The sequence below is a fragment of the Manis pentadactyla genome, chromosome 5 (genome assembly GCF_030020395.1).
Source record: "Manis pentadactyla isolate mManPen7 chromosome 5, mManPen7.hap1, whole genome shotgun sequence".
NCBI lineage: Eukaryota > Metazoa > Chordata > Mammalia > Pholidota > Manidae > Manis > Manis pentadactyla.
The window spans coordinates 149,127,345-149,154,296 of record NC_080023.1 but is presented as its reverse complement, the minus strand read 5'-3'; the positions used below and the strand labels follow the sequence as shown (position 1 = coordinate 149,154,296).

The 26,952-nt window shown below is 40.6% G+C and overlaps 1 protein-coding gene and 1 pseudogene across 1 annotated transcript; both read right to left on the bottom strand.

Moving 5' to 3' along the window:
* Window positions 1-676: 676 nt before the first annotated feature.
* On the bottom strand, window positions 677-26,230 carry LOC118931774 (transmembrane and coiled-coil domain-containing protein 5A-like). Its single transcript, XM_057502784.1, has 11 exons — window positions 26,196-26,230; window positions 25,051-25,200; window positions 24,505-24,628; window positions 24,081-24,131; window positions 23,295-23,366; window positions 21,517-21,573; window positions 19,868-19,927; window positions 19,389-19,453; window positions 18,230-18,287; window positions 7,937-7,977; window positions 677-1,744 (listed from the first exon to the last, which is right to left on the bottom strand). The coding sequence occupies exons 1-11, from the start codon at window positions 26,228-26,230 to the stop codon at window positions 1,546-1,548; spliced, it is 912 nt and encodes a 303-aa protein (XP_057358767.1). The 3' UTR covers window positions 677-1,545.
* LOC118931887 (small nucleolar RNA U13) lies at window positions 7,482-7,592 on the bottom strand (annotated as a pseudogene).
* Window positions 26,231-26,952: the final 722 nt, after the last annotated feature.

Here is a 26,952-nt window from a genome sequence, read left to right as displayed (position 1 = left end):
CTGGGAACAACTGTTTTTGCTGGTTCTCTCCACTCTCTGAATTCTCATTCTCAATTTTGTATTCTGGGTGTGACCCTGAATGATATAGTCAACCCTTACCTTTACTTAAACCAACAACAAGGGCAATTATGGACTTCAAGATGTTCTTAGGGATTTGTGTCCTTCCTAACAACTTTTGAACTGTTTTCTCAGCATTATTTCACTTAGCTACAGCAGAGAAAACATAGTGATGAATAATGGAATATGCATGAAAGGAAACATTTTTTAAAGTTTTCTTAAGTGACTCTGAAATCACAATGTGTGAAAATACTTTTTCTTTCATGATTCTAAGTCTCCAATTCATGAGTGCAGAGGAGTGGATTTCTTGCTCTGTCATGTGGCAGGACAATGGTAAATGGGAGCTGGCCATACCTTATCCTCCCCTTGTGCCAACAACGAAGTCTGGTTTAATGAAACACCTATTAAGGCCACACCTACTGGGCAAAAACTGCCAGATTCCATTGGACCCTAGAATGCCTCTGCCACTCAGTATGGGAATAAGCCGCGCGTGCAGTGCTGCTCTTTGAGATGGTGGAGGGTGTTTCCATTTAGGGTGCCAGGTAAAAACTCAGTGACTTGTATTGTCAGATAATGCATATTTGCACATTAGTAATTGCCAGTAGAAAAGGGTTTTGTTTTCCCTGAGGCCTGGGGTGAAGAAAGAATTTACTCATTCTAGGCAATTTACCAGATAAAGAAAGTTGCTTAATTTTTATTTTCCATTTGGTTACTTCTGTTTGAAATATTTATCTGTGGTACAAGATGCCTTTAAGCCTTTCATTAAAGGATGACTTTGCTGACGCATGATCAGCTGATTATGGGACACAGGGATAGGCAATTGACTTCAACCAATACAGATTCTTTGGTCTTTCCTGCTGCAGCTATTGGAAAAGACTGATTGTGCTGAAGTTGCTAATCTGGTAGCATAGGATTTAGGTTATTGGCAGAATATTGCCACTTAAAGGAGCAATGCCCATTCAGAGAAAGGAGGGAGAGAGATGAAGCCTTGAGGATGCTGGCGAAACTTCTGCATTCAGCCATGCCTGAAACCTCAGATTTTTAGTTCCATAAGGAAATATCTTTTTTAAAATTTTGCTGTAATTTGTAAGTTAGCTTAAGTTAAGTTCATTTGCTGCTATAGAGTTCTGATTATCAGTAGTGAGCCATCTGCATTGCAGAGATCCAGTCTCTTACATTTTTAAGATTAACTAGAAGTATTGATGGACTCTAACTTTGCTTAGCATCTATGACATTATTCTGAAAGTGGTCTACTTTGTTTACTATTTCATACTATTTAGCTTATCCTATAGCCACTGAAATCTATTGACAGAGATGTTTACTGGGCAAGGTCGATCTTGGAAAGACAACATGGGAGGAAAGGTAATCAGTAGGCAAACCTCAAGGGAAAAACTGAAGAGAACATCTTCCCTCTACAAGTTCCACCATCTCCTAGTGTACACAGTCAGGTACCACTTGCCTTCTTTTTCCAAGGATGTTTTTTGGGGATTAGTGGGGCAACAAGTCCTCAGTCTGAAGTGTGAGAGATGCAGAGAGGAAGCTTCTTAGCCTCCACAAGGTGCTCCTGTTCAGTATCTTGGGTAGTATGTTGATTAGGAGATCTGGATTTATGAAACTTATGTGGAAAAACAAGTAGCTCAGGAGTGTGAAGAAAAATAGGGTGATGAAAAAGAGAAATTGAAAAATCCTGAAAAGAGAAAGCCAAGAAACTGTTAGCCAGATGTTAGAAAACCAGGAAAAAAATAGTAAGTCATACCTAAATGCACACCTGGTTCCTTCTTGATATTCAAATGTCTCCCACTAAATCTTGTCTCCATTCCCAGCAACCCCTTGTAAATGTGGTCCTTCCCTTGTGCTGGCTTGCTAGTTACTGTCTTCCATCACTGTGTTTTATTTTCTTTCAGTATTTATCATTATCTGAAATTATCTTGTGAAGTAGTCACACCAATTTATACCCCACTAGCAGAGTATACATTTCTATTAATCTGCACCCTCTGCAACACTTAACATCAGATTTTTAAAGTTTCACTAATCAAATGGGTGTAAAGTAATTTCTCATTACGGTCTTGATTTGTATTTCCCTGATGAACAGGGATGCTGAATATCTGTGCATAGGTTTATTGGTCTTATGTGTTCCTTTTGCCCATTTATCTACTAGGTTGTTTGAGCTTTTCTTAGTAAATGGTAAAAGTTCTTTATATGTTCTTGATATGAATCCTTTTCCATGTGTACTCTGAATAACTTCCCTCTACTTTCTGACTTTGACTTGCTCTAAGTGTTGAAGAGCAAAAGTTAATAATTTTTAATAAAGTCTAGTTTATCAACCTTTCCTTTAATTAGAATCAATCCTTTTTGTTTTCTTTGTAGAATTTATTTCTAGTTTTATACCTTTGTGGTCTGAAAAGTTGGTTGGAAGAATTTCAATATTTTGGATTTTGCTGAGGCTCTTTTTGTGGGCTAGTATGTGGTCTATTCTGGAGAATGTTCCATGTGCACTTGAGAAGAATGTGTGTCCTGTTGTTTTTGGATGTAGAGTTCTGTAGATGTCTATTAGACCGATCTGCTCTACTGTGTTGTTCAGTGCTTCCGTGTCCTTACTTATTTTCTGCCCGGTGGATCTATCCTTTGGGGTGAGTGGTGTGTTGAAGCCTCCTAGAATGAATGCATTGCAGTCTATTTCCCCCTTTAGTTCTGTTAGTATTTGTTTCACATATGCTGGTGTTCCTGTGTTGGGTGCGTATATATTTAGAATGGTTATATCCTCTTGTTGGACTGAGCCCTTTATCATTATGTAGTGTCCTTCTTTATCTCTTGTTACTTTCTTTGTTTTGAAGTCTATTTTGTCTGATATTAGTACTGCAACCCCTGCTTTCTTCTCGCTGTTGTTTGCCTGAAATATGATTTTCCATCCCTTGACTTTTAGTCTGTACATGTCTTTGGGTTTGAGGTGAGTTTCTTGTAAGCAGCATATAGATGGGTCTTGCTTTTTTATCCATTCTATTACTCCGTGTCTTTTGATTGGTGCATTCAGTCCATTAACATTTAGGGTGACTATTGAAAGATATGTACTTATTGCCATTGCAGGCTTTAAATTCGTGGTTACCAAAGGTTCAAGGTTAGCCTCTTTAGTATCTTACTGCCTAACTTAGCTCGCTTATTGAACTGTTATATACAGTGTCTGGAGATTCTTTTCTTCTCTCCCTTCTTATTCCTCCTCCTCCATTCTTCATATGTTGGGTGTTTTGTTCTGTGCTCTTTCTAGGAGTGCTCCCATCTAGAGCAGTCCCTGTAAGATGTTCTGTAGAGGTGGTTTGTGGGAAGCAAATTCCCTCAGCTTTTGTTTGTCTGGGAATTGTTTAACCCCACCATCATATTTAAATGATAGTTGTGCTGGATACAGTATCCTTGGTTGAAGGCCCTTCTGTTTCATTGCATTAAATATATCATACCATTCTCTTCTGGCCTGTAAGGTTTCTGTCGAGAAGTCTGATGTTAGCCTGATGGGTTTTCCTTTATAGGTGACCTTTTTCTCTCTAGCTGCCTTTAAAACTCTTTCCTTGTCCTTGATCTTTGCCATTTTAATTATTATGTGTCTTGGTTGTCCTCCTTGGATCCTTTCTGTTGGGGGTTCTGTGTATTTCCGTGGTCTGTTTGATTATTTCCTCCCCCAGATTGGGGAAGTTTTCAGCAATTATTTCTTCCAAGATACTTTCCATCCCTTTTCCTCTCTCTTCTTCTTCTGGTACCCCTATAATATGGATATTGTTCCTTTTGGATTGGTCACACAGTTCTCTTAATATTGTTTCATTCCTGTAGATCCTTTTATCTCTCTCTATGTCAGCTTCTATGCGTTCCTGTTCTCTGGTTTCAATTCCATCAATGGCCTCTTGCATCCTATCCATTCTGCTTATAAACCCTTCCAGAGTTTGTTTCATTTCTGTAATTTCCTTTCTGGCATCTGTGATCTCCCTCCGGACTTCATCCCATATCTCTTGCATATTTCTCTGCATCTCTGTCAGCATGTTTATGATTTTTATTTTGAATTCTTTGTCAGGAAGACTGGTTAGGTCTGTCTCCTTCTCTGGTGTTGTCTCTGTGATCTTTGTCTGCCTGTAGCTTTGCCTTTTCATGGTGATAGGAATAGTTTGCAGAGCTGGGACGAGTGACGGCTGGAAGAACTTCCCTTCTTGTTGGTTTGTGTCCTTCCTCTCCTGGGAGAACAGCGACCTCTAGTGGCTTGTGCTGGGTAGCTGTGCACAGACAGGGCTTCTGCTTCCTGCCCGGCTGCTATGGAGTTTATCTCCGCTGTTGCTGTGGGCATGGCCTGGGTGGGCTGCTGCTCCAAAGTCGTGGGGTTGCGTTGGAGGGGGAGCGTCCGGGAGGCTATTTATCTCCGTAAGGAGCCTCCGAGCTCCCTGAAGCCCAGGGGATTAGGGTGCCCAGAGATTCCCGGATTCCCTACCTCTGGATTAAGTGTCCCACCCTGCCCCTTTAAGACTTCCAAAAAGCACCCACCAAAACAAAACAACGACCACACACACAAAAAAATAATTTAAAAATTAAAAAAAAAATGGCCTCTCATTTTTCTTTATTCTCCAGCGCCAGCCTCAGGCATCTGCTCACTGGTCTTGCTGCTCTGTTTCCCTAGTATTGGGGTCCCTATCCCTTTAAGACTTCCAAAAAGCGCTCGCCAAAACAAAACAGCAAAAAGAAAAGAAAAAAAAAAAAGGCCTCTTGCTTTTCTTATGTCCTCCGGCACCAGGCCTCCGGTACCCGCTCACCGTTCTTGCTGCCCTGTTTCCCTAGTATCCAGGGCCCCGTGCACACACTGTGTCTGCGCTATGGTCCGGGTGGCTGGGGCTGGGTGTTCAGCAGTCCTGGGCTCCCTCTCCCTCCCACTCTGCCTACTCTTCTCGGGCTGGGGGCTGGGGGGAGGGGCGCTCAGGTCCCCCCGGGCCGGAGCTTGTATCTTACCCCCTTTACAATGCACTGGGTTCTTGCAGGTGTGGATGTGGTCTGGATGTTGTCCTGTGTCCTCTGGTCTTTATTCTAGGAAGAGTTGTCTTTGTTATATTTTCATAGATATATGTGGTTTTGGGAGGAGATTTCCACTGCTCTACTCATGCCGCCATCTTGGCTCCACCTCCAGAATCAATCCTTTTTATGTCAAAAATCCATGCCCTATACCAAGGCCTGAAAGATACTTCTATCTTCATTGAGAGTTTGTAGCATTTTAAAAATATGTTCACAAATTCTTTGATACTCCTCTCATTATGAGATTTCCCTTCATTGGGATGTGGACTGGATTTAATGGCTCATTTCTAAAGAATACAATATTGTGGAAGTGACAGTATATGACTTCCTAGACTAGGTACTAATGACACTGCAGCTCCTTCCTTACTCTCAGGAGAAAACCAGCTGTCATATTGGGAGGATACTCAACCAGCCCTGTGGAGATGTGCATGTGATGAGGAACTGAGATCTCTGGCCAAAATCCAGCAAAAAAGCCTGTGTGAAAATAGATCCTCTAGCCCCAGCCAAGCCTTCTAATTCCTGTAACTTTGGCCAACATCTTATCTGTAGCCTCACAACAGGCCTTGAGCTAGAACTACCCAGCTAAATGACTCAAAGATTCCTGAGTCACAGAAACTATGGGATGATAAATGTTTATTATTTGAAACTAGTAAGTTTTGGGGTAATTTGTTAAGTGGGAATAGATAACTCATGCTGAATTTTAAAGATTCCTTTCTTTCTTTTTGTGGACATTTAAGTCTTTAACACATTGGGTTTGCTTTTTATATATGCTGAATGTTAGTGATCTGATATCATTTTTTATGTTATTTGGATAACGTTTTTCCCTACCATATTTTTGAACAATTCTTCCTTTCCCTTATGACATATAATTAGTGTTACATACCAAAGGTCTAAATGTGCACTGTTTCTAAGCTCCTTTTTTGTTCTGTTTGATTGTTCAGTTTTCCTAGTCTGGTCCCAGTAGCACACTATCATAATTATTATAGCTTCATAGTAAGTTCTGGTATCTGAAATGGCATATTCCCCACCTCTTGCTTTTCTTTAAAATTTCCAGGTTATCTCTGACCCTTTACTCCTCCAAATATACTATATTTTAGAATCATTTCCTTCAATTCCATGAAAAATCTTTTGGGGAGTTTGATTGGAATTGAATTGACTATTTATCAACTGGTGACAACTGATATATTTCTGATGTTAAGGCTTCCTATCCAGGATCATGGTATTTCTCTTCTTTCATGCATGATACTTTTAATAGTTCTTAATACATTTCTCTAAATTTCCCTATAGTGGTCTTGATTTCTTCTTTAAATGATGAATTTTTTTGCCCTTGTTGTGTTGCTATGATTTGCATGAGCGAACCGCCACTGTTTCCTTCCTACATTAACCTTATCCAGCTGTTCTGGGCTGCCTCCAGCCCCAGGACAAATTCATCACCACCTGCACTCACTAGTCAAAGAGAACCCCTTCCCCACCAGTTCTCTGAGGTCTTTCTCTAGATTTGATCTTAGAGCCAGGATCCAGGATCCATGCTAGTAAAGTATCTTGGAATTAGAATCAGAGCCCTGTACACACCTCCTTCCTCCTTCCTGCAAATCACCTTGAAGCTGGAGACAATATTCACAAGGAGGTTCTGGGTGACATTCCCAGGGAAAATCTTAGGAATAACCAACTTTTTAATCTCCTGAGTTAACGAACAGCATACCAGTGCCCCACAGAATGGTCGAGTAAAACAAGAGGAAAGGTATTTGTAGTTTGATGAACTAAACTTGTACATCCTCCTCCAGATTACCAACTCAAGGCAGACAGCCCTTGGGAGTCCACATGGGCGATTCCATGCTGGGCACTGGTGTTAAAAGTATAGGTGAAGGCAGTCCTAGGAGTTCTAGGAAAAATTCTACTAGTTGTTACAGGAACACTATATTTAGGGATATCAAAATATGTAGTACTTCATTTACCTTGTATGAAGGGATATCCCCCTTAAGCCAATATTCTAGACAATTGGAAATTACCTTTAAATACCAATAATTTTATGTTAATCATTTTGATGGAACTCTTTCTAAATCATATTTCATACCACTTTGAATCTATGTTTCTGTATGCCTTCTTAAACAGATTATATTGAACATAACTTGACCTTTTCTTGAAAATGCAAGGGCTACATGAATACAAATTTTTGCTGTCACAGTGATTCCTTCATAACTAATATGCACTCAGTTGTTTGAATCTTGAGTTCTTACTCAGGTTAACAAATATTTTTGAGCAATTATGATGTGCTGGATACTGTTAGGTGCTTTATCTCTTTTTCAAAATCATTTCCTCTTTTATCTGTTATTTGGCAGCAGTATACTTGCATTTATAAGTTCTCTCCCTATGTATGTATATATTTTTCATGTCGGGGGTAAAGAGCTGACATTGTAACAAGGTTTGAGGGAGGCATGTCTCATACAGTAGGGTGAAAACCCAATCACTATGCTTATGAACCCCATTTCTAATCTACTGATTCTACTGGGGATCCAGATACATCAAATGAATTCAGATTGTTAAGAAAGAGGGGGTAAGTATGAGATTTGCCACATCTCTTTTAGGTGATAAGATTCCCGTTTCTGATGACTACTAGGCTGTTGGCTGCTAATGCTGGAAAATGAGATTAGTCATTGCCTTTCAGCAAGAAGTCATAGCATTAGAACTGAGAAATGTGGTCACTGATGACACTAATTTGTTGACTGTGTGTGTGAGAGAGAGAGAGAGTGTGTGTGTGTATGTATACAAGGTTCCCCTTGTCGTCTACAGGATGGCTAGTAGATCTCCCAGTTTTCAGGAAGTCTGCTCAAAGATATTTACTTGCCTTTTACAGAGCCATATTCCCTTCTTTTGGAGAGAATTGTCCTGTGGGAAAAAGAAAAGACATTGATAAATAAACAATTTCTGGAAGCTGTCATCACTGTCAAGTAATACTCAGTGAGCCATTAGTTATATGTTACATTTAGATACCATACAAATTTTTTTCATAAGCATAAACAGATGAAGTTTTCAAAGGCAATGTATATACATATATATGCATATATGTGTGTGTGCATTATTTATATATACATATGCATATATATATATATACACTTACATATTTATATATAATTTTGTATCACCTTGTGTACTGATAGGAATAAAGGAAGGCATAGAAACATAAAGTCTGTTGCCCAAGGTTATATAGCTAGTAAGTGGCAGGGCCAGGCCTGAAGCCTGGGCCTCTGGGAATCCACATTCTGGGCTCTCATAACTCTTTGCTTACCTTCTGCTCAGCCAGCAACCCTTAGAGGAATGAACAAGCTATGGGGGAGGGGGCGGAAGATGGCGGCGTGAGTAGAGCAGCGGAAATCTCCTCCCAAAACAACATATATCTATGAAAATATAACAAAGACAACCCTTCCTAGAATAAAGACCAGAGGACACAGGACAATATCCAGACCACATCCGCACCTGAGAGAACCCAACGCCTCGCGAAGTGGGTGAGATACAAGCCCCGGCCCCGCGGGAGCCGAGCGCCCCTCCCCCCAGCTCCCGGCGGGAGAAGAGCAGGCAGAGCGGGAGGGAGACGGAGCCCAGGGCTGCCGAACACCCAGCCCCAGCCATCCGGGCCAGAGTGCAGGGCCCTCGATACTGGGAAAACAGGGCAGCAAGAACAGTGAGCAGGCACTGGAGGCTGGGCGACAGAGGACATAAGAAAAGCGCGCGACCATTTTTTTTTTTTTTTTGCTTTTTTGCTGCTTTGTTTTGGCGAGCGCTTTTTGGAAGTCTTAAAGGGACAGGGACCCCAATATTAGGGAAACAGGGCAGAAAGACCGGTGAGCAGAGGCCTGAGGCTGGCACCGGAGAATAAAGAAAAACGAACGACCACCTTTTTTTTTTAATTAAAAAAAATTTTTTTTCTTGTTTTTTTTTGTGGTCGTTGTTTTGTTTTGGCGGGTGCTTTTTGGAAGTCTTAAAGGGGCAGGGCGGGCCACTTAATCCAGAGGTAGGGAACCCGGGATCTCAGGGCACCCTAACCCCTGGGCTGCAGGGAGCAGGGAGGCCCCTTACGGAGATAAATAGCCTCCCAGCAGCTCCTGCTCCAACGCGACTCCACCATCTTGGAGTAGCTGCCCGAGCCAGGCCACGCCCACAGCAACAGCGGAGATTAACTCCATAGCAGCCAGGCAGGAAGCAGAAATCCTGTCTGCGCGCAGCTGCGCAGCACAAGCCACTAGAGGCCGCTGTTCTCCCAGGAGAGGAGGGCCACAAACCAACAAGAAAGGAAGTCCTTCCAGCCGTCACTCGTCCCAGTTCTGCAGACTATTCCTATCACCATGAAAAGGCAAAGCTACAGGCAGACAAAGATCACAGAGACAACACCAGAGAAGGAGACAGACCTAACCAGTCTTCCTGACAAAGAATTCAAAATAAGAATCATAAACATGCTGACAGAGATGCAGAGAAATACGCAAGAAAAATGGGATGAAGTCCGGAAAGAGATCACAGATGCCAGAAAGGAGATCGCAGAAATGAAACAAACTCTGGAAGGGTTTATAAGCAGAATGGATAGAATGCAAGAGGCCATTGATGGAATTGAAATCAGAGAACAGGAACGCATAGAAGCTGACATAGAGAGAGACAAAAGGATCTCCAGGAATGAAACAATATTAAGAGAACTGTGTGACCAATCTAAAAGGAGCAATATCCGTATTATAGGGGTCCCAGAAGAAGAAGAGAGAGGCAAAGAGATGGAAAGTATCTTAGAAGAAATAATTGCTGAAAACTTCCCCACACTGGGGGAGGAAGTAATCAAACAGACCACGGAAATACACAGAACCCCCAACAGAAAGGATCCAAGAAGGGCAACACCAAGACACATAATAATTACAATGGCAAAGATCAAGGACAAGGAAAGAGTGTTAAAGGCAGCTAGAGAGAAAAAGGTCACCTATAAAGGGAAACCCATCAGGCTAACGTCAGATTTCTCAACAGAAACCCTACAGGCCAGAAGAGAATGGCATGATATATTTAATACAATGAAACAGAAGGGCCTTGAACCAAGGATACTGTATCCAGCACGACTATCATTCAAATATGACGGTGGGATTAAACAATTCCCAGACAAACAAAAGCTGAGGGAATTTGCTTTCCACAAACCACCTCTACAGAACATCTTACAGGGACTGCTCTAGATGGGAGCACTCCTAGAAAGAGCACAGCACAAAACACCCAACATATGAAGAATCGAGGAGGAGGAACAAGAAGGGAGAGAAGAAAAGAATCTCCAGACAGTGTATATAACAGCTCAATAAGCGAGCTAAGTTAGGCAGTAAGATACTAAAGAGGCTAACCTTGAACCTTTGGTAAGCACGAATTTAAAGCCTGCAATGGCAATAAGTACATATCTTTCAATAGTCACCCTAAATGTTAATGGGTTGAATGCACCAATCAAAAGACACAGAGTAACAGAATGGATAAAAAAGCAAGACCCATCTATATGCTGCTTACAAGAAACTCACCTCAAACCCAAAGACATGTACAGACTAAAAGTCAAGGGATGGAAAAACATATTTCAAGCAAACAACAGTGAGAAGAAAGCAGGGGTTGCAGTACTAATATCAGACAAAATAGACTTCAAAACAAAGAAAGTAACAAGAGATAAAGAAGGACACTACATAATGATAAAGGGCTCAGTCAAACAAGAGGATATAACCATTCTAAATATATATGCACCCAACACAGGAGCACCAGCATATGTGAAACAAATACTAACAGAACTAAAGGGGGATATAGACTGCAATGCATTCATTCTAGGAGACTTCAACACACCACTCACCCCAAAGGATAGATCCACTGGGCAGAAAATAAGTAAGGACACGGAAGCACTGAACAACACAGTAGAGCAGATGGACCTAATAGACATCTATAGAACTCTACATCCAAAAGCAGCGGGATATACATTCTTCTCAAGTGCACATGGAACATTCTCCAGAATAGACCACATACTAGGCCACAAAAAGAGCCTCAGAAAATTCCAAAAGATTGAAATCCTACCAACCAACTTTTCAGACCACAAAGGCATAAAACTAGAAATAAACTGTACAAAGAAAGCAAAGAGGCTCACAAACACATGGAGGCTTAACAACACGCTCCTAAATAATCAATGGATCAATGACCAAATCAAAATGGAGATCCAGCAATATATGGAAACAAATGACAACAACAACACTAAGCCCCAACTTCTGTGGGACACAGCAAAAGCAGTCTTAAGAGGAAAGTATATAGCAATACAAGCATATTTTAAAAAGGAAGAGCAATCCCAAATGAATGGTCTAATGTCACAATTATCGAAATTGGAAAAAGAAGAACAGATGAGGCCTAAGGTCAGCAGAAGGAGGGACATAATAAAGATCAGAGAAGAAATAAATAAAATTGAGAAGAATAAAACAATAGCAAAAATCAATGAAACCAAGAGCTGGTTCTTCGAGAAAATAAACAAAATAGATAAGCCTCTAGCCAGACTTATTAAGAAGAAAAGAGAATCAACACAAATTAACAGTATCAGAAACGAGAAAGGAAAAATCACGACGGACCCCACGGAAATGCAAAGAATTATTGGAGAATACTATGAAAACCTATATGCTAACAAGCTGGGAAACCTAGGAGAAATGGACAACTTCCTAGAAAAATATAACCTTCCAAGATTGACCCAGGAAGAAACAGAAAATCTAAACAGACCAATTACCAGCAACGAAATTGAAGAGGTAATCAAAAAACTACCAAAGAACAAAATCCCCGGGCCAGATGGATTTACCTCGGAATTTTATCAGACATACAGGGAAGACATAATACCCATTCTCCTTAAAGTTTTCCAAAAAATAGAGGAGGAGGGGATACTCCCAAACTCATTCTATGAAGCTAACATCACCCTAATACCAAAACCAGGCAAAGACCCCACCAAAAAAGAAAACTACAGACCAATATCCCTGATGAACGTAGATGCAAAAATACTCAACAAAATATTAGCAAACCGAATTCAAAAATACATCAAAAGGATCATACACCATGACCAAGTGGGATTCATTCCAGGGATGCAAGGATGGTACAACATTCGAAAGTCCATCAACATCATCCACCACATCAACAAAAAGAAAGACAAAAACCACATGATCATCTCCATAGATGCTGAAAAAGCATTTGACAAAGTTCAACATCCATTCATGTTAAAAACTCTCAGCAAAATGGGAATAGAGGGCAAGTACCTCAACATAATAAAGGCCATCTATGATAAACCCACAGCCAACATTATATTGAACAGTGAGAAGCTGAAAGCATTTCCTCTGAGATCGGGAACTAGACAGGGATGCCCACTCTCTCCACTGTTATTTAACATAGTACTGGAGGTCCTAGCCACGGCAATCAGACAAAATAAAGAAATACAAGGAATCCAGATTGGTAAAGAAGAAGTTAAACTGTCACTATTTGCAGATGACATGATACTGTACATAAAAAACCCTAAAGACTCCACCCCAAAATTACTAGAACTGATATCGGAATACAGCAAAGTTGCAGGATACAAAATCAACACACAGAAATCTGTGGCTTTCCTATATACTAACAATGAACCAACAGAGAGAGAAATCAGGAAAACAACTCCATTCACAATTGCATCAAAAAAAATAAAATACCTAGGAATAAACCTAACCAAAGAAGTGAAAGACTTATACTCTGAAAACTACAAGTCACTCTTAAGAGAAATTAAAGGGGACACTAACAGATGGAAACTCATCCCATGCTCGTGGCTAGGAAGAATTAATATCGTTAAAATGGCCATCCTGCCCAAAGCAATATACAGATTTGATGCAATCCCTATGAAACTACCAGCAACATTCTTCAATGAACTGGAACAAATAATTCAAAAATTCATATGGAAACACCAAAGACCCCGAATAGCCAAAGCAATCCTGAGAAAGAAGAATAAAGTAGGGGGGATCTCACTCCCCAACTTCAAGCTCTACTATAAAGCCATAGTAATCAAGACAATTTGGTACTGGCACAAGAGCAGAGCCACAGATCAATGGAACAGACTAGAGAATCCAGACATTAACCCAGATATATATGGTCAATTAATATTTGATAAAGGAGCCATGGACATACAATGGCGAAATGACAGTCTCTTCAACAGGTGGTGCTGGCAAAACTGGACAGCTACATGTAGGAGAATGAAACTGGACCATTGTCTAACCCCATATACAAAAGTAAACTCAAAATGGATCAAAGACCTGAATGTAAGCCATGAAACCATTAAACTCTTGGAAGAAAACATAGGCGAAAACCTCTTAGACATAAACATGAGTGACCTCTTCTTGAACATATCTCCCCGGGCAAGGAAAACAACAGCAAAAATGAGTAAGTGGGACTATATTAAGCTGAAAAGCTTCTGTACAGCAAAAGACACCATCAATAGAACAAGAAGGATCCCTACAGTATGGGAGAATATATTTGAAAATGACACATCCGATAAAGGCTTGACGTCCAGAATATATAAGGAGCTCTCACGCCTCAACAAACAAAAAACAAATAACCCAATTAAAAAATGGGCAGAGGAACTGAACAGACAGTTCTCCAAAAAAGAAATACAGATGGCCAACAGACACATGAAAAGATGCTCCACATCGCTAATTATCAGAGAAATGCAAATTAAAACTACAATGAGGTATCACCTCACACCAGTAAGGATGGCTGCCATCCAAAAGACAAACAACAACAAATGTTGGCGAGGCTGTGGAGAAAGGGGAACCCTCCTACACTGCTGGTGGGAATGTAAGTTAGTTCAACCATTGTGGAAAGCAGTATGGAGGTACATCAAAATGCTCAAAACAGACTTACCATTTGACCCAGGAATTGCACTCCTAGGAATTTACCCTAAGAATGCAGCAATCAAGTTTGAGAAAGACAGATGCACCCCTATGTTTATCGCAGCACTATTTACAATAGCCAAGAATTGGAAGCAACCTAAATGTCCATCAGTAGATGAATGGATAAAGAAGATGTGGTACATATACACAATGGAATACTACTCAGCTATAAGAAAAGGGCAAATCCAATCATTTGCAGCAACATGGATGGAGCTGGAGGGTATTATGCTCAGTGAAACAAGCCAAGCGGAGAAAGAGAAATACCAAATGATTTCACTTATCTGTGGAATATAAGAACAAAGGAAAAACTGAAGGAACAAAACAGCAGCAGAATCACAGAACTCAAGAATGGACTAACAGGTACCAAAGGGAAAGGGACTGGGGAGGATGGGTGGGTAGGGAGGGATAAGGGGGGGAGAAGTAGGGGGGTATTAAGATTAACATGCATGGGGGGGTAGGAGAAAAGGGAGGGCTGTACAACACAGAGAAGGCAAGTAGTGATTCTACAACATTTTGCTATGCTGGTGGACAGTGACTGTAAAGGGGTTTATGGGGGAGACCTGGTATAGGGGAGAGCCTAGTAAACATAATATTCGTCATGTAAGTGTAGATTAGTGATAGCAAAAAAAAAAAAAAAAGGGCAGTTCCTGTGTGGTAACCTCCAACGAGTTCTACACAAGGGTATAAAGGGCATATAAAAGTGTAGGCAAAGGGTCTGTTTGTGTTTATACAGAGGATCAAAGCCTAATTGGGCTACCCCGAAAATGAACTAAGATACGATATGAAAAAGAACTTCCAACATCTGCACTCTCTGGAAGACTCATGCCAGAAGATGATCATCAAAAAACCCCAACAAAGATCCACGCACTGCTACAGCTGTAGATGCACTCATCCCACCAGTTCCTGGACTTGCCATGGGAATGAGGAAGGAGATATCTAAGCTGGCCTGTGCATACAGTAAAACAACAAAATTGGACTGGATCTATACTGTTGGAACTCAACCAAGAATTTGGAGAAGTACAAATTGTAGCGCTCCAAAGTCTTACAACTAAAAACTATTTACTGTTAAAAGAACATATGGCATGTGAACAGTCCCCAGGAATGGGTTGTTTTAATTTGTCTGATTTCTCTCAGACTGTTCTAGTTCAGTTGGACAATATCCACCATATCATAGATAAGTTTTCACAAATGCCTAAGGTGCCTAACTGGTTTTCTTGGTTTCACTGCAGATGGCTGGTAATTACAGATATGCTTTGGTTATGTAACTATACTCCTATTATGTTAATGTGTGTGTGCAATTTAAGTAGTAGCTTAAAACCTATACATGCTGAAGTTACTCTACAAGAAGATATATCAAAGAAATAATCAATCTTCCCATGTTTTCTTCCGCCTGCTACTTCTATAGCTTTTCTTCTTCCTTCCTAATTACAACCCTTAAATAGAATTCGTGCCTCATATCAAATTTACCGAGTATCATAATTCTTCCAAGTGGTAAAGATACCTCAAGACAAATGCTGGGCATAGAAGCCACAGGGCATAAATATGCAAAGAACTAAAAAGCTAACTTTTTCAAACAATAAGGCTTCTCTCTCACTTACCAACTTCACATTTCCCTGTATGGCCCCGGAAGATGACTGGTTAGCCAGAGACGGGTAAGATTCCTCAAGGGAGGAACAACCTAAGACAGGCACAGTCGCAGGGGGGCCATCAGGTGAGAAATTGGGGATCAACAGAGGTGAGGCTTAGAACCTCACCCCCCCGTTCTGAGAGAAATCTTTGCATACGTGGATGTTTTATTGCCCTGGTCTAGCTTGGATTAACACATAGTCTACAGGCACACACCTGATCATCTACATGTGCTCTCTTACAACACTAAACTATGTTTTCTACCTTTATCTTGTATCTACCTACCACTTCAGCATTTTATTAAAAATAATAATAATAAAGAGAGAAATGTGGTATCCACATATAAATCAAGTATAAAAACCAAATGAGTATTCATATTTGAACTGACTGTTTATAGTTCATAATGCATGAGCAAAACCGAAAGTTTCTGTGATGACTGCCCTTGTACTGTTCACTATGTAACTTATTCATTATGTAAGAATTTGTTCTACATGTAAGAACTTGTTTGTTATGCCTCAGAAGATTGGAGACTGACAAAAATTAGGCTTGGGGTGGAATAATGATTGTGCATTGAGAATTGACTCCCCTATACAGAATTTTATTGTCGTTAACAACCATTTGATCAATAAATATGAGAGATGCCCTCACAAAAAAAAAAAAAAAAAAAAAAAAAAGGACAGACTTCCAATGGTAAAATAAATAAGTAACCGGGATGTAATGTATAGCATAAGGAATATAGTCAAGATATTGTAACAGCCTGGTAGGGTGATAGCTGGAACCTAGAATTATGTATATAAATGTTCTACCACTGTGTTGTACACTTGAAACTCATGTAATGTAATACTGTGTGTCAACTACCCTTCAATAAAAAAAAAAAAAAAAAAAAAAAAGAAAAATAAGTTCACAATGTTAATCTGATTCTATTTATTTTGAAAAACAAGTCACTTTTCCTTATAAAAGTAACATGTTAATTGTAAGAAAATTAAGAGATATAGAAAAGCAAAGAACAGTAATTTGATCCTTCTTCCTTGAAATTGATTATGGCTCTTGATTTCATAAAACATATTCATATTACAGTATTTTAATCACCTTGCTATAAATTGTCACCTACCTTACTATGTGCTGGTAAAGGTTGGACTTTCAAGTTATAAGCCCCAAAATAATTTCCTATAGGAACACTAATGACAAATGGTGTTTAGAATTGTAAAAAAAAAAAAAAAAAAAAAACAAGCTATGGAAACCACACAAATATATTCTGAGATAAGTTTTAAAAGGTATAAAAATGTAAAGATGAAGACATATCCTGAATTTCTGTGGCACTTCTTTTACAAAATATTTTCTTTGTTGTTTCATTTTCCTTTTAACTTCCTTGGGAGATTAAAAGACAGGAACTAAGATCACAGTTTAAAATTGTGTAAATAAGGCTCATAGAATTGGAATCATGAGAAACTTTATGTTTTACAAATTTGGTTCTATGCTTGAGTCAGATGAGGTGAAGGGCCCTCTAATCAGTGCTCAGGGAGCGTCTCTGTAAAGATGGCTCAAACTCAGGGCATGGGACCATCATGGGACTCTGATAATCTTGATGAAGACACTCTGTTTTTCCTCTGATGGGTAGTCAGAAGAATACTTTGTTGAACCATTGGGGTAGATGATGGGACATACAGAAAGAATGCTAAGCCTCATCCTAGAGAGGGGAAGTCCAGTTAATTTCAGGGTCCATTTAAATTTTTTGCTGAGTGGTATATGCAAGAGAGGGGCCAGAATAACTTGCTCAGAACAATTGAAGTCATGGTCACTGTGGGCATGTCTGACATATACCCAAACATCTGGATGACCCCAGGGACAATGGTGGATTATTGATGTTTGCTTTTTAGGAAAAGAAGACTTCTTTTTTTTCCTGAGATTATCAAGACCATATATTTCATGCCAAAAAATTTCTGGTGAATGTCAACCTTGCCTCTAAAACCAAAGTACATCACAAAAATTAAGTTAAATAAAAGTTTGTCTTTTAGCCCTGTGAACTTGCTGCCACAAAATGCCAAACAGGCAAAGAGCCATGATGCTCTGCATCCAATTCTATGTCCTTCTGACCTTTGCATATGTGCTGGTGACATCACAATGTTAAACATGAACAGACTTGGAGCTGTGTCATAAAGAAGTGATGACTTCTTATGTTAACTCATGGGGAAACTCTGATCAGATAGTGACAGATAACCCTGGTGCTCTGTGTTTTGAAATATTTGGGACCATGTTGGGATCATCTAGAAAGAGTTCTGTGATTGCAGGAGGTGGGCGGTGTGGTGTATGTGTCATATATTAGCCTCTTCTCTGTAGAGCATACCCTCAGTTAATGTTCCTTCTTGCTTGCGTTCTGAACCTTCTTAGGTCTTAGACTAGTTTCTACGAGGACATGTCATTTACAGTTGTCTTCTTTGTTTGTTTCAGTGTTGGAATGCTTTGAAATTATATCTAGTACTGTTCTTGGAAAATGTACATGGGAAGATTTGTGTATGTTTCGTGGCTTATAGTGTTTTGGAAACTCTGACAGGCAGTGGCCCTGAGAGGACACAGGGTGGAATGCTCACCTTATTATTTTGGCTGTTGTATTCTTTTCTTGCAGAGTTCATGCTCAAGACTTTTGCTCTAGGGGGAAATGAACCAAGATAGGGATTGAATAAAGTACACTCAAATATTCACACTACATAACGATTATTTTAAAAGTTTTATATTCTATAGCTGTGCTGTCCACTATGGAAGCCAGTGGCTGCATGTAGCTATGAACATTAAAATTAATTAAAATAAAAAAATCAGTTCCTCAGTCACACTAACCATGTTTCAGGCACTCAGTAGGTGGCCAGTGGCTACTTATTGGATGGCACAAAGTTTTACTGGGCAGCTCTGTTCTAGAAACTTAGCAGTTTCTTAGAAGCCATACTTAATGTTCAAGAAGGTTCTCAGGAAACTTGAAGGTGTCCTTCAGAATTCCAAGTCCTGGTACCCTGTGGCCCTCCCAGGCCACAATGCATACCAGGGCTATTTAGAGGTGGTATGAAGTTTGGGTCCCTTTACCTTGATCCCAAGATTATAAAATATTTAATAAGTGTAAGTACTTCTTGACTAAGTTAAGATTTAACTTCTGAAAAGGGGCCAAGAAATGGGAGTGAGATTTTTTACTTTGTTTTCTCACCATTTCAATTCTAGACAAACTCAGAAAGGAGGGGCTTTTGTCTTACCATTTCTAACCCTTAATGGTCATAGTTTAGTAGTTAATATAGTGTACAGTCTGAGTTTTGTAATATGATGGCCTTCTTGTGTCTAGAGGTTAGTTTCATGCCTATCTTATATGACCGAGTCTCTATGTTTTTGGGGAAATGAGGGTGGTATTAGTTTACAGGGCTTTTCTGTGAAAGTAGGAATGTCTTACTTATCAGAGTGGCTGACCACCAGCCCTTTTAAAATAAGATGTCCGTGCCTTAATACAAACCTGAATAGTTGAAAATGTGATAAAAGCATGAAGGGAGATGTGTTTCTGTGTTTTTTTAAGAAGGATGGAAGAAGGACCTGCATTCTAAAGTTGGTGTGGTTTAGTGGGAGTCAAACAATCACTAACAGAAGGGAGAGAGATGTGGTGTTGAGGCTCATGCGATCCCAAGTAGGAATTGGTCAGAGGAATGTTTGCTCTGATCCAGGCTGAGATGGAGTTACCACTAAAACCAAGAAGTTCCTTTTTTTGCCAAAACTCACACTTCTCTCTCAAGGAGCTGAGTCTCTACTTCTTCTTCAATGTTCTTCACAGTTTCCTGGTACTTCTTCCAAGAGAAATAAAAGAAACCACAGTTACTAATTAGAAGCCTTACACTTTTTCTAATCATAAGAAGCATGTATTATTATGTGGTAACATGAATGCTTGGTCTCCTTTTCCAGCCCCCACACCCACCACCACTCCTGATCACTCGCTGCACTTCCTACCTTCCCAGGCAGGTCCCTGGGTAATTGGCATCATGAAAGGAAAAGTGCTCATTATGAATTTAAGAGCACAGAGGTCAGGAGACCAGGGCTATAACAGAATGATATTGGTGGTGGGTTGTCAGGGACCCAAAGTCCTTTTGTAATGCTGCTTTGAAGAGTTAATATTGTTCTAGAAAGTGTTCTTTGAAAATCCTGGTTTCATATTATCCTGTACCTTACAAACCCTTTTCTGTCCCATTACCAAGAAACTGTACCTTAATGCAGATGACCTGATCTTTGCAGAGCTGGGCCACGTGTGCATAGTCTTCCATTACCTGGGAAACCAAAATTCAGTCTTAAATTTCTTTCAGGAAATTTCTCTAAGAACCAGAGTATACTTGTTTCTTCCTAAATCCCAGACCCTAAATGTAGTTTTCTAATTGTTCTAAATATGTTTTTGCTGTGTATATGAACTCATTTCTTTTCTGAGGCTAGATAAGCTTTATTTTGGGGGGAATTTTATTTTGGGACAGTTGGGAGAAGAATAGATACTAATTTGTTGAAGATACAGATATGGAGCATATCCTGTGAAAATTATTGAAGACAAGGAAACCTAGGAGACTGCATTTATCTTCCTTTCCTTCATCCCCTCCTAAACCCCATAATGGTTCTGGATCTGGAGCCTTATTATATATAACTCAATCATTTTCAGAATGTATTGCATCACCTAACTGAACATCAACTTTTCCTTCCTCGGGGAGAAGTAATACTGAAACTACCACCATCACCTTGGCCAGTTCCTTCTCTTGGTCAGCACAGGAAGCTTCCAGCTGTTATAACTTAACCTATAGAAAGGGAAGGAGATGGGTAACTCGAGGTGCAAGCAGATTCCATTCTGAAATGCTGTCTCAAAGGTTATCTTACAGGTGGTTGATGTGCATCAGGTATGATATCAGATGTCTTTTTAATGGAGGAGAGTCAAACCATGCAGCGTCCTTCTGATGAACCTACCCTTCTACCCTCCCAAGCCCTTAGAGTTCATCAGGGCTCCACTCATGCTTAAACTACAACTCTTAGCTTCCTTCCTTGTTAGCTATTTCTCTTAGGAAAAATATCAATATTGAATAACTTCACTCTTCCTTTTCCTTTTATATACTTACGGCTCACTCCTTTTTTGCTCCCCATATTCCTTCTTCCTTCTTTTCCTTCCTTGTTTGATGAAAGCCTACTCTATATTGGTCACTATGTTGGAGTGATGGGCAGAGGGCCATGAGAGTAGAAAGGATACAGTGGTGAACAGGACTGACAGGCAGAGTCTCTGCCTCACAGAGCTGACATTCTAGTTGGGGACATTAACAGATAAGTTAACATGATAATGATAAATGCTATGAAAGAAATACAAACAGAGAAATGTGATAGCAATGGCATGAGAGCTAACATAGGTGAAGTCCTGTCTGATGAGATGATACTGGCTTGAAATCTAAATGGTAAATATTAGCCAAATGGAGATCTGGAAGAAATATGTCCCATGCAGGGTTGCAGCAAGAGCCAAGACTGTGAAAGAGCACATATGTAGTGTGTATGTGGAAATTATGTGGCTGGAGCATGGGGAAACACCTGGTAAGGAGGAGATGAGGTGGGGAAAGGTTGATGTGGATGAGATTATGTAAGGCCTTATAGCTTCTAGAGATTGGTTCTTTATTTCAATTGCAGTGAGAAGCCAGGTGTGAACTTGAAGTAGTAAGGACATAATCTGATTTGTGTTTTTAAAGAATAAGTCTTTTCTATGTGTAAAAAGTAGATTAAGGGTAAGAGCAGAAGCAGGAAGACTAAGAGGCTAAATTGCAGAATGTATTGCATCATCTAACTGAACATCAACTTTTCCTTCCTCGGGGAGAAGTAATACTGAAACTACCACCATCACCTTGGCCAGTTCCTTCTCTTGGTCAGCACAGGAAGCTTCCAGCTGTTGTAACTTAACCTATAGAAAGGGAAGGAGATGCTTTTTGCAGAAGGGTGACTTGCAAAAGGGTAATAGTAACAGAGGAATAGGTGTGCTTGGGGTATATTCCCTAGTTAGAGCAGACAAGCCTGCGTTTTTCCTTCCTTCCACTTTTAGTTCTACGGTTCCCACTTTGATCTAGGTACCATTGTTTCACATCTGAAGACTTCTAACAGTTCCTTTCCTCTTCAGTCAATTATATCCAGGGCCAGAGAGCCAAATGTGCTAAGGGCTGTATTTTCAGGACAGTGGTCTGAGACACAAAGAGGTGCAGCAGGCTTACCATTAAACTGATGAGCTGATTGCCAGGATGTAAGAACAACAGAAGCAAGAGATGCTATGTATTTCACAGAATTAGGGAAATGACTTGAGAATTCTACAACACATGTAGGCAAATGGGAGTAATTTAAAGGGTGAGTAATGCTTTAGCGTTCTTTGGAGGTGGGCTAATAGCTTCCGGGAAAGTAATGGCCACTGTTCTGACAATACCTGGAACTACCTATAGTCTTTCGGCTCAGCTGAGGTGACACAGCATCACCAGACTTAAAGCCTCGCCATGGGCTCTGGTGGGCTACTGTCAAGAAAACTTGTTTTGAGCAGAAGGAAGCAAATGCAGTTATAGGACAAGGCTAGTCAAGGGGCTTCATGAGCCTTTCTAACCTGAGCCCCAAGTTTATCCTGAAGCACATGCAGGCTCCACATTTCTTCCTTTCCAGATACATTTCCTGGACAGGTATGGCCAACAAGCTGTTTTGGTGGCTTTGGACTTCCTGGTTTTTTTTTTTGTGTGTGTGTGGCCATCAGTACTAATTTGGCTGACAGGAAATAGGGAAGTAATTCTCTATTTTTCACTTTCTATTTCTATTTTCAGTGTGTCCATCTCTGCAGGGGCTCCACAGACATTAGTATGGGCTTAAGTGTGAACTTAAGAAGCTAAAGAGAAATAAGGCAAGGGCAAGATGGAATTCTACAGAAAGTATCAGGTAAGAATTGTACCTGCCTTCTGAATAAAAAAATAAGTCCACCTTTTTGCATCTTTGATCAGATGGATTGTGGTTGTGCCCAGGTTTTTATCTCTGGAATACAATTAGAGAAATGCTAAGCAATGTATGATGCACTCAGCAGGTAGAGGTCACTGAATATTTGAGAGATAAATTGAATGAATCCTTTTCTGGATGGGTGTCAGTGATAGAGTGTGTAAATTACCTAGCACAGAGTAGGTTGACAAATCCTAGCTCTGCTTTTTGAATCCATACATTTGCCTCAGCTAGACTTTTAAAAATCACATTAAATATGTGACATTTCAAGGTTTTACTCTTCAAAAAAAGGAAGGAGTATTTTTTAAATATACAATTTCATTCAGTTTTCAAACTGAGGCTGAAAAGGGCTGACTAAATTGCCCAACTTCATATACCTCACTAAGTGCTGGCACCAGGATATAAACCAGGGACTTCAGTGTTATATATGCATTGTGCAGTTGTGTTCTGCTCTTCCTGAAGGAAGAGAAACAAAATGTATGGCTTCAGAGTGAAATTCCTTACCAAGGGCAGAAAAGAATTCAGTACTCAGTAGCCTAGGCTTAAGTCTGACATGGGCTAAAACTACAAAGAATTTATCCCAGTTTTGGTAGTTGTTTCCACTTAAAAGCTTGCTTCCTGGTCATGTAACCCAAACCCACTCAAGATTGCTTTTTTGTTTACCTTTGACTCTTTGGGTGCTCCCTTTAGATGGCCTTGTTCACACTTGGTTGCCTTTTGTGATTTCCTTGTAAGCTATGATTTTAAATAAATACATATTTCAAATAAAAATACATCAAATAAAAAGTTCTAGAAGACAAACACTGTTTGGTGTGTAGAGCCAATAACATGGCCTTTATAAAGCTGCCAGGAGATGGTCCCTTAATGGATACTTGGTGCCCTTGGAAACATCTTTATTCTACCTCCGTCTTCTTCTCTCTCTCACTAGTCTTGGCCACCAAAGCTAGGGTCTGCACAAGCAGGAGTACTTCCCTGAACCCTATGCCATTCTGGGCTACAGAGGGCTGCAGGCGTAGGTCAGAAAGTAGTGCGATCATAGGAAACCCACTGTATTTTGAGCAGGAGTTGAGGTGGAGTGAAGGCCTGGATAAGGAAAGGGGAAGCCCTTGGGATTTAAGTATTTTAAAAAGTCTCTGTTGAAAATAAAACTAACCTTTCACCTTCCGACAAAGTGGCAGTGGATTCCATTTTCTTGTGATAGAATGAAAAACCCACGGGATCACCAAATAGCCCAAACATCGCACCCACTCCCTTCACCTCATGCCTGCAGGGGAAGTGCATGGCATTCAGGTACGAGGCTCAGCCTCAGGAGAGGGGGGCAGGGGTAGAACCATCCCCCAGCACACTTTTCTGACATATATCATCCTCTGTGATCATTTTCCCACCCTTGTCCCTTTGACACCTGGAGCCCCTGTGGGGAACCTGGGGAAAACTAGAGCCCCGTCCCACCTTTTTTTGAAGTTCTCTTATACCGTGCACCAGACTCTCATTTTTCCTTTCCTGTTGAGAGAAAGAAGTAGAGCATAGGTGTGGATCTCCCTGCTACCACCCATCTTTATTCAGCGGATTGTTCTCCCTTTCACCTGGAGCTATTTTCCTGCAGTCTCTACCTCACTGCATATTGTCAGGTAAAGGACCCGTAATTTGATTTCCACATATGTTCTATACCAACTCACCAGGGTAGACATGCCCACATGCAGGGCTTCCTAATATGAAATATTACCAAACAAACTGTGCCCTCGTCACATATTTTACCATGTCTTTTGACTATTCTCTGCATGTAAAAAACAGGAGACTAGCTTATCTGATGACTGATGAGAGACAAGCTGAGGAATAAAACCTATCAGATGGCTCTTTCCAGCTTCTTGCTTACAAGTCTGGCCATTTCTTCTTCCAGGTCTTGCAACGTTCTTTCCCTTTCCACTGTGGCACTATTCTGCTTCTCCCACTCCTCATCTTCTGTCAAGTCCTGGGGCTGAGTGATCTCACTTTCCAGCCTGAATGACACAAGCACATAGTGTGAGGAACAGACCACTTCAGAACTGAAACACATCTATCAGTTTTAAGGGTACTACAGTGTCAATAAATATGGCTCTCAAGGTGGTAACCCATCTTTCCTGGGTCCTTACCATCATAATCACTTCAAAGGCAGGAAAAAAATCACTTCAAAGTTTGACCTGATTCCCAAGTCAAACACCCTAGTATTCTTTCAGCTCAGGTGGATATCATCCAATCTCTTAAGAATCTCTTTAAAACTTGCTATAATTCAGGGTTTGAGCCACAGAAAATGCCAAAGAATGAAGAAGAAACTGCTACATAAGATAGGTCTCTAGAGCAAGTAGGAAAATTCAGGTTTGTCTCTTCTCCTCTATCCCATCCCTTGGATTGGGAACTTCCCTCAAGAAACCCCAGCACTCACCTCTGTATTTCATCTTCTTTCTCATGGATTTTGAGAAGAAGTTCCTGATTTGCTTCATCTATTCTTTGCATATCTCTTTCAAGGTCTGTGTTCAAACTGTCAGTGTTGCTCTTTGACTGGGCCAGCCTTAAGTTCTCCACCTCCTCTGACCTATAGATTCAGCCCATGAAAGGAACAGGGGCCAGTTATCTCAGGGTCAGGGATCTTTGGGCCAGAAGGGGGGGTATCTAGGAGACATGTAATTCAACAACCTGGCTGTTTCTGGGAGCACACCTTTCCTTTTTCCTAGGAAATTGTATTTCTTAATCATGCCCTATAATTTGTTTCAGTAATTCTCAACTCAGTCAGCAAGAGAGGATTTTCCCAGGCTTTGTTGATCAAAGTGCTCAATATAATAGTACACCTCCTCCCTGGTTCCAGGAGAAGTTTGCTTCCATAATAGCCTCTTTGTATTGGAGAGAATGGTTTCTCAGGCAAATGGACAAAATCTGCTCATGAAATACACTTCCATTGAGTATTTTCATCCAGGCACCTGGCACATCACTGAGAGTTGGGTCCTGCCTTATGCCACAAGAGCTCTCCACCAGCAGATCGGGATTCTGTTTCTCCCTCCCTCCTCGCATCTCAAAACTTCTCCTTTGCCTGCTACAAAGTTGAGAATCTACCGTGGGAGTTACTCCACCGAGTACACACACATATGATCAAGGCAGTCTCTTTCAAGAATACAAACATCTTTTTTGAAGTAAATTTGAATGTAATAATGGTAACACCTCAGTGGTTTAGAAAGGGTACCTGGTAAATGGGAAGCTCTCAATAACTTTTTCTTTTTGTTGTGTGTCAGTTAATTGGTTTCTCTTTGAAACGATTAACTGGGAATAAAGTGTGAGGGAGAGGTCTTTCGTTCTGAGTGGGAATGAGGGATGATTTTGGCCAAGTAAGTCCTTCCTTGGAAGGGCTGATTGGATGCCGGATTTACAATAGTTGTCACTTCAGGAGGACATGGAGTGCTTGGGGTGGTGTTGGCAGGGGGCTGGATAGACAGGAGTGTAGGCGGGAGGGAGGGGGAAGATGAGGGAAGCCATGAAGAGCAGACCTGCGTCACACCTTGGTCCTTGGATGTGGCTTTGCATAATCATGATACTTACTCGTGATCTAGCCGATCCTCCTCGGGTTGTTCCATTGTAGATTCCCTAAAATACCAGCAGAGATGTATTGGATGAATTGGGGAAATGGGTCCATTTATGAAACACAGAGTAACTGGCCAAGAGTCCCAAAGGATAGGGATAAAATCAAGTCAACTGATTTCCTCCCTCCAACCCCCCAGGTTTTGCCCATGACAAAACCCAGCCCTTTGATTCTTCTGTCCCTGATCTGACTGTACCTCAGGTAAGGATACAGTGAGGATACAGGGATAATACTGGAAGATTCAATGTATGTCCTTCTAGTGGGTATATGCGGAGATGGTTCTCTAGAAAAAGAAGACTTTCAAACTTTGCTCCAGGTAATTAGAATCAATAAAGGTTATCCATTCCTCTTAAGCCCCTTTTTGCTCTGTGCCCAGCTGCTTTCCTTAAGGCCCCATGGGCATGAACATAGGTGCATAACCGCCCTGAAAAGTAATCTTTCTGACCTCTAGCCGGGACTCTGTAAGGATCTTCAGATATTAAGATCTTTAGTATTAAATAGGGCTCAGAAAAACCAAGCAGAAGTAGATAATTTGGTTCATTCTGTACCTTAGTTTCCTCTTTTTCTCCAATTCTTCAATAAACTCTGTCCTCCTTCTGATAGAAATGGCTTCCTAATTCTACCTTAGTCGCTCAGCCTCTGAAGTCTAATCTTTCCCCACTGGAACCAACCAGTAGAGTGTCAGAACCTTCCAAAGGGTCAGAACTCTGCTATTGA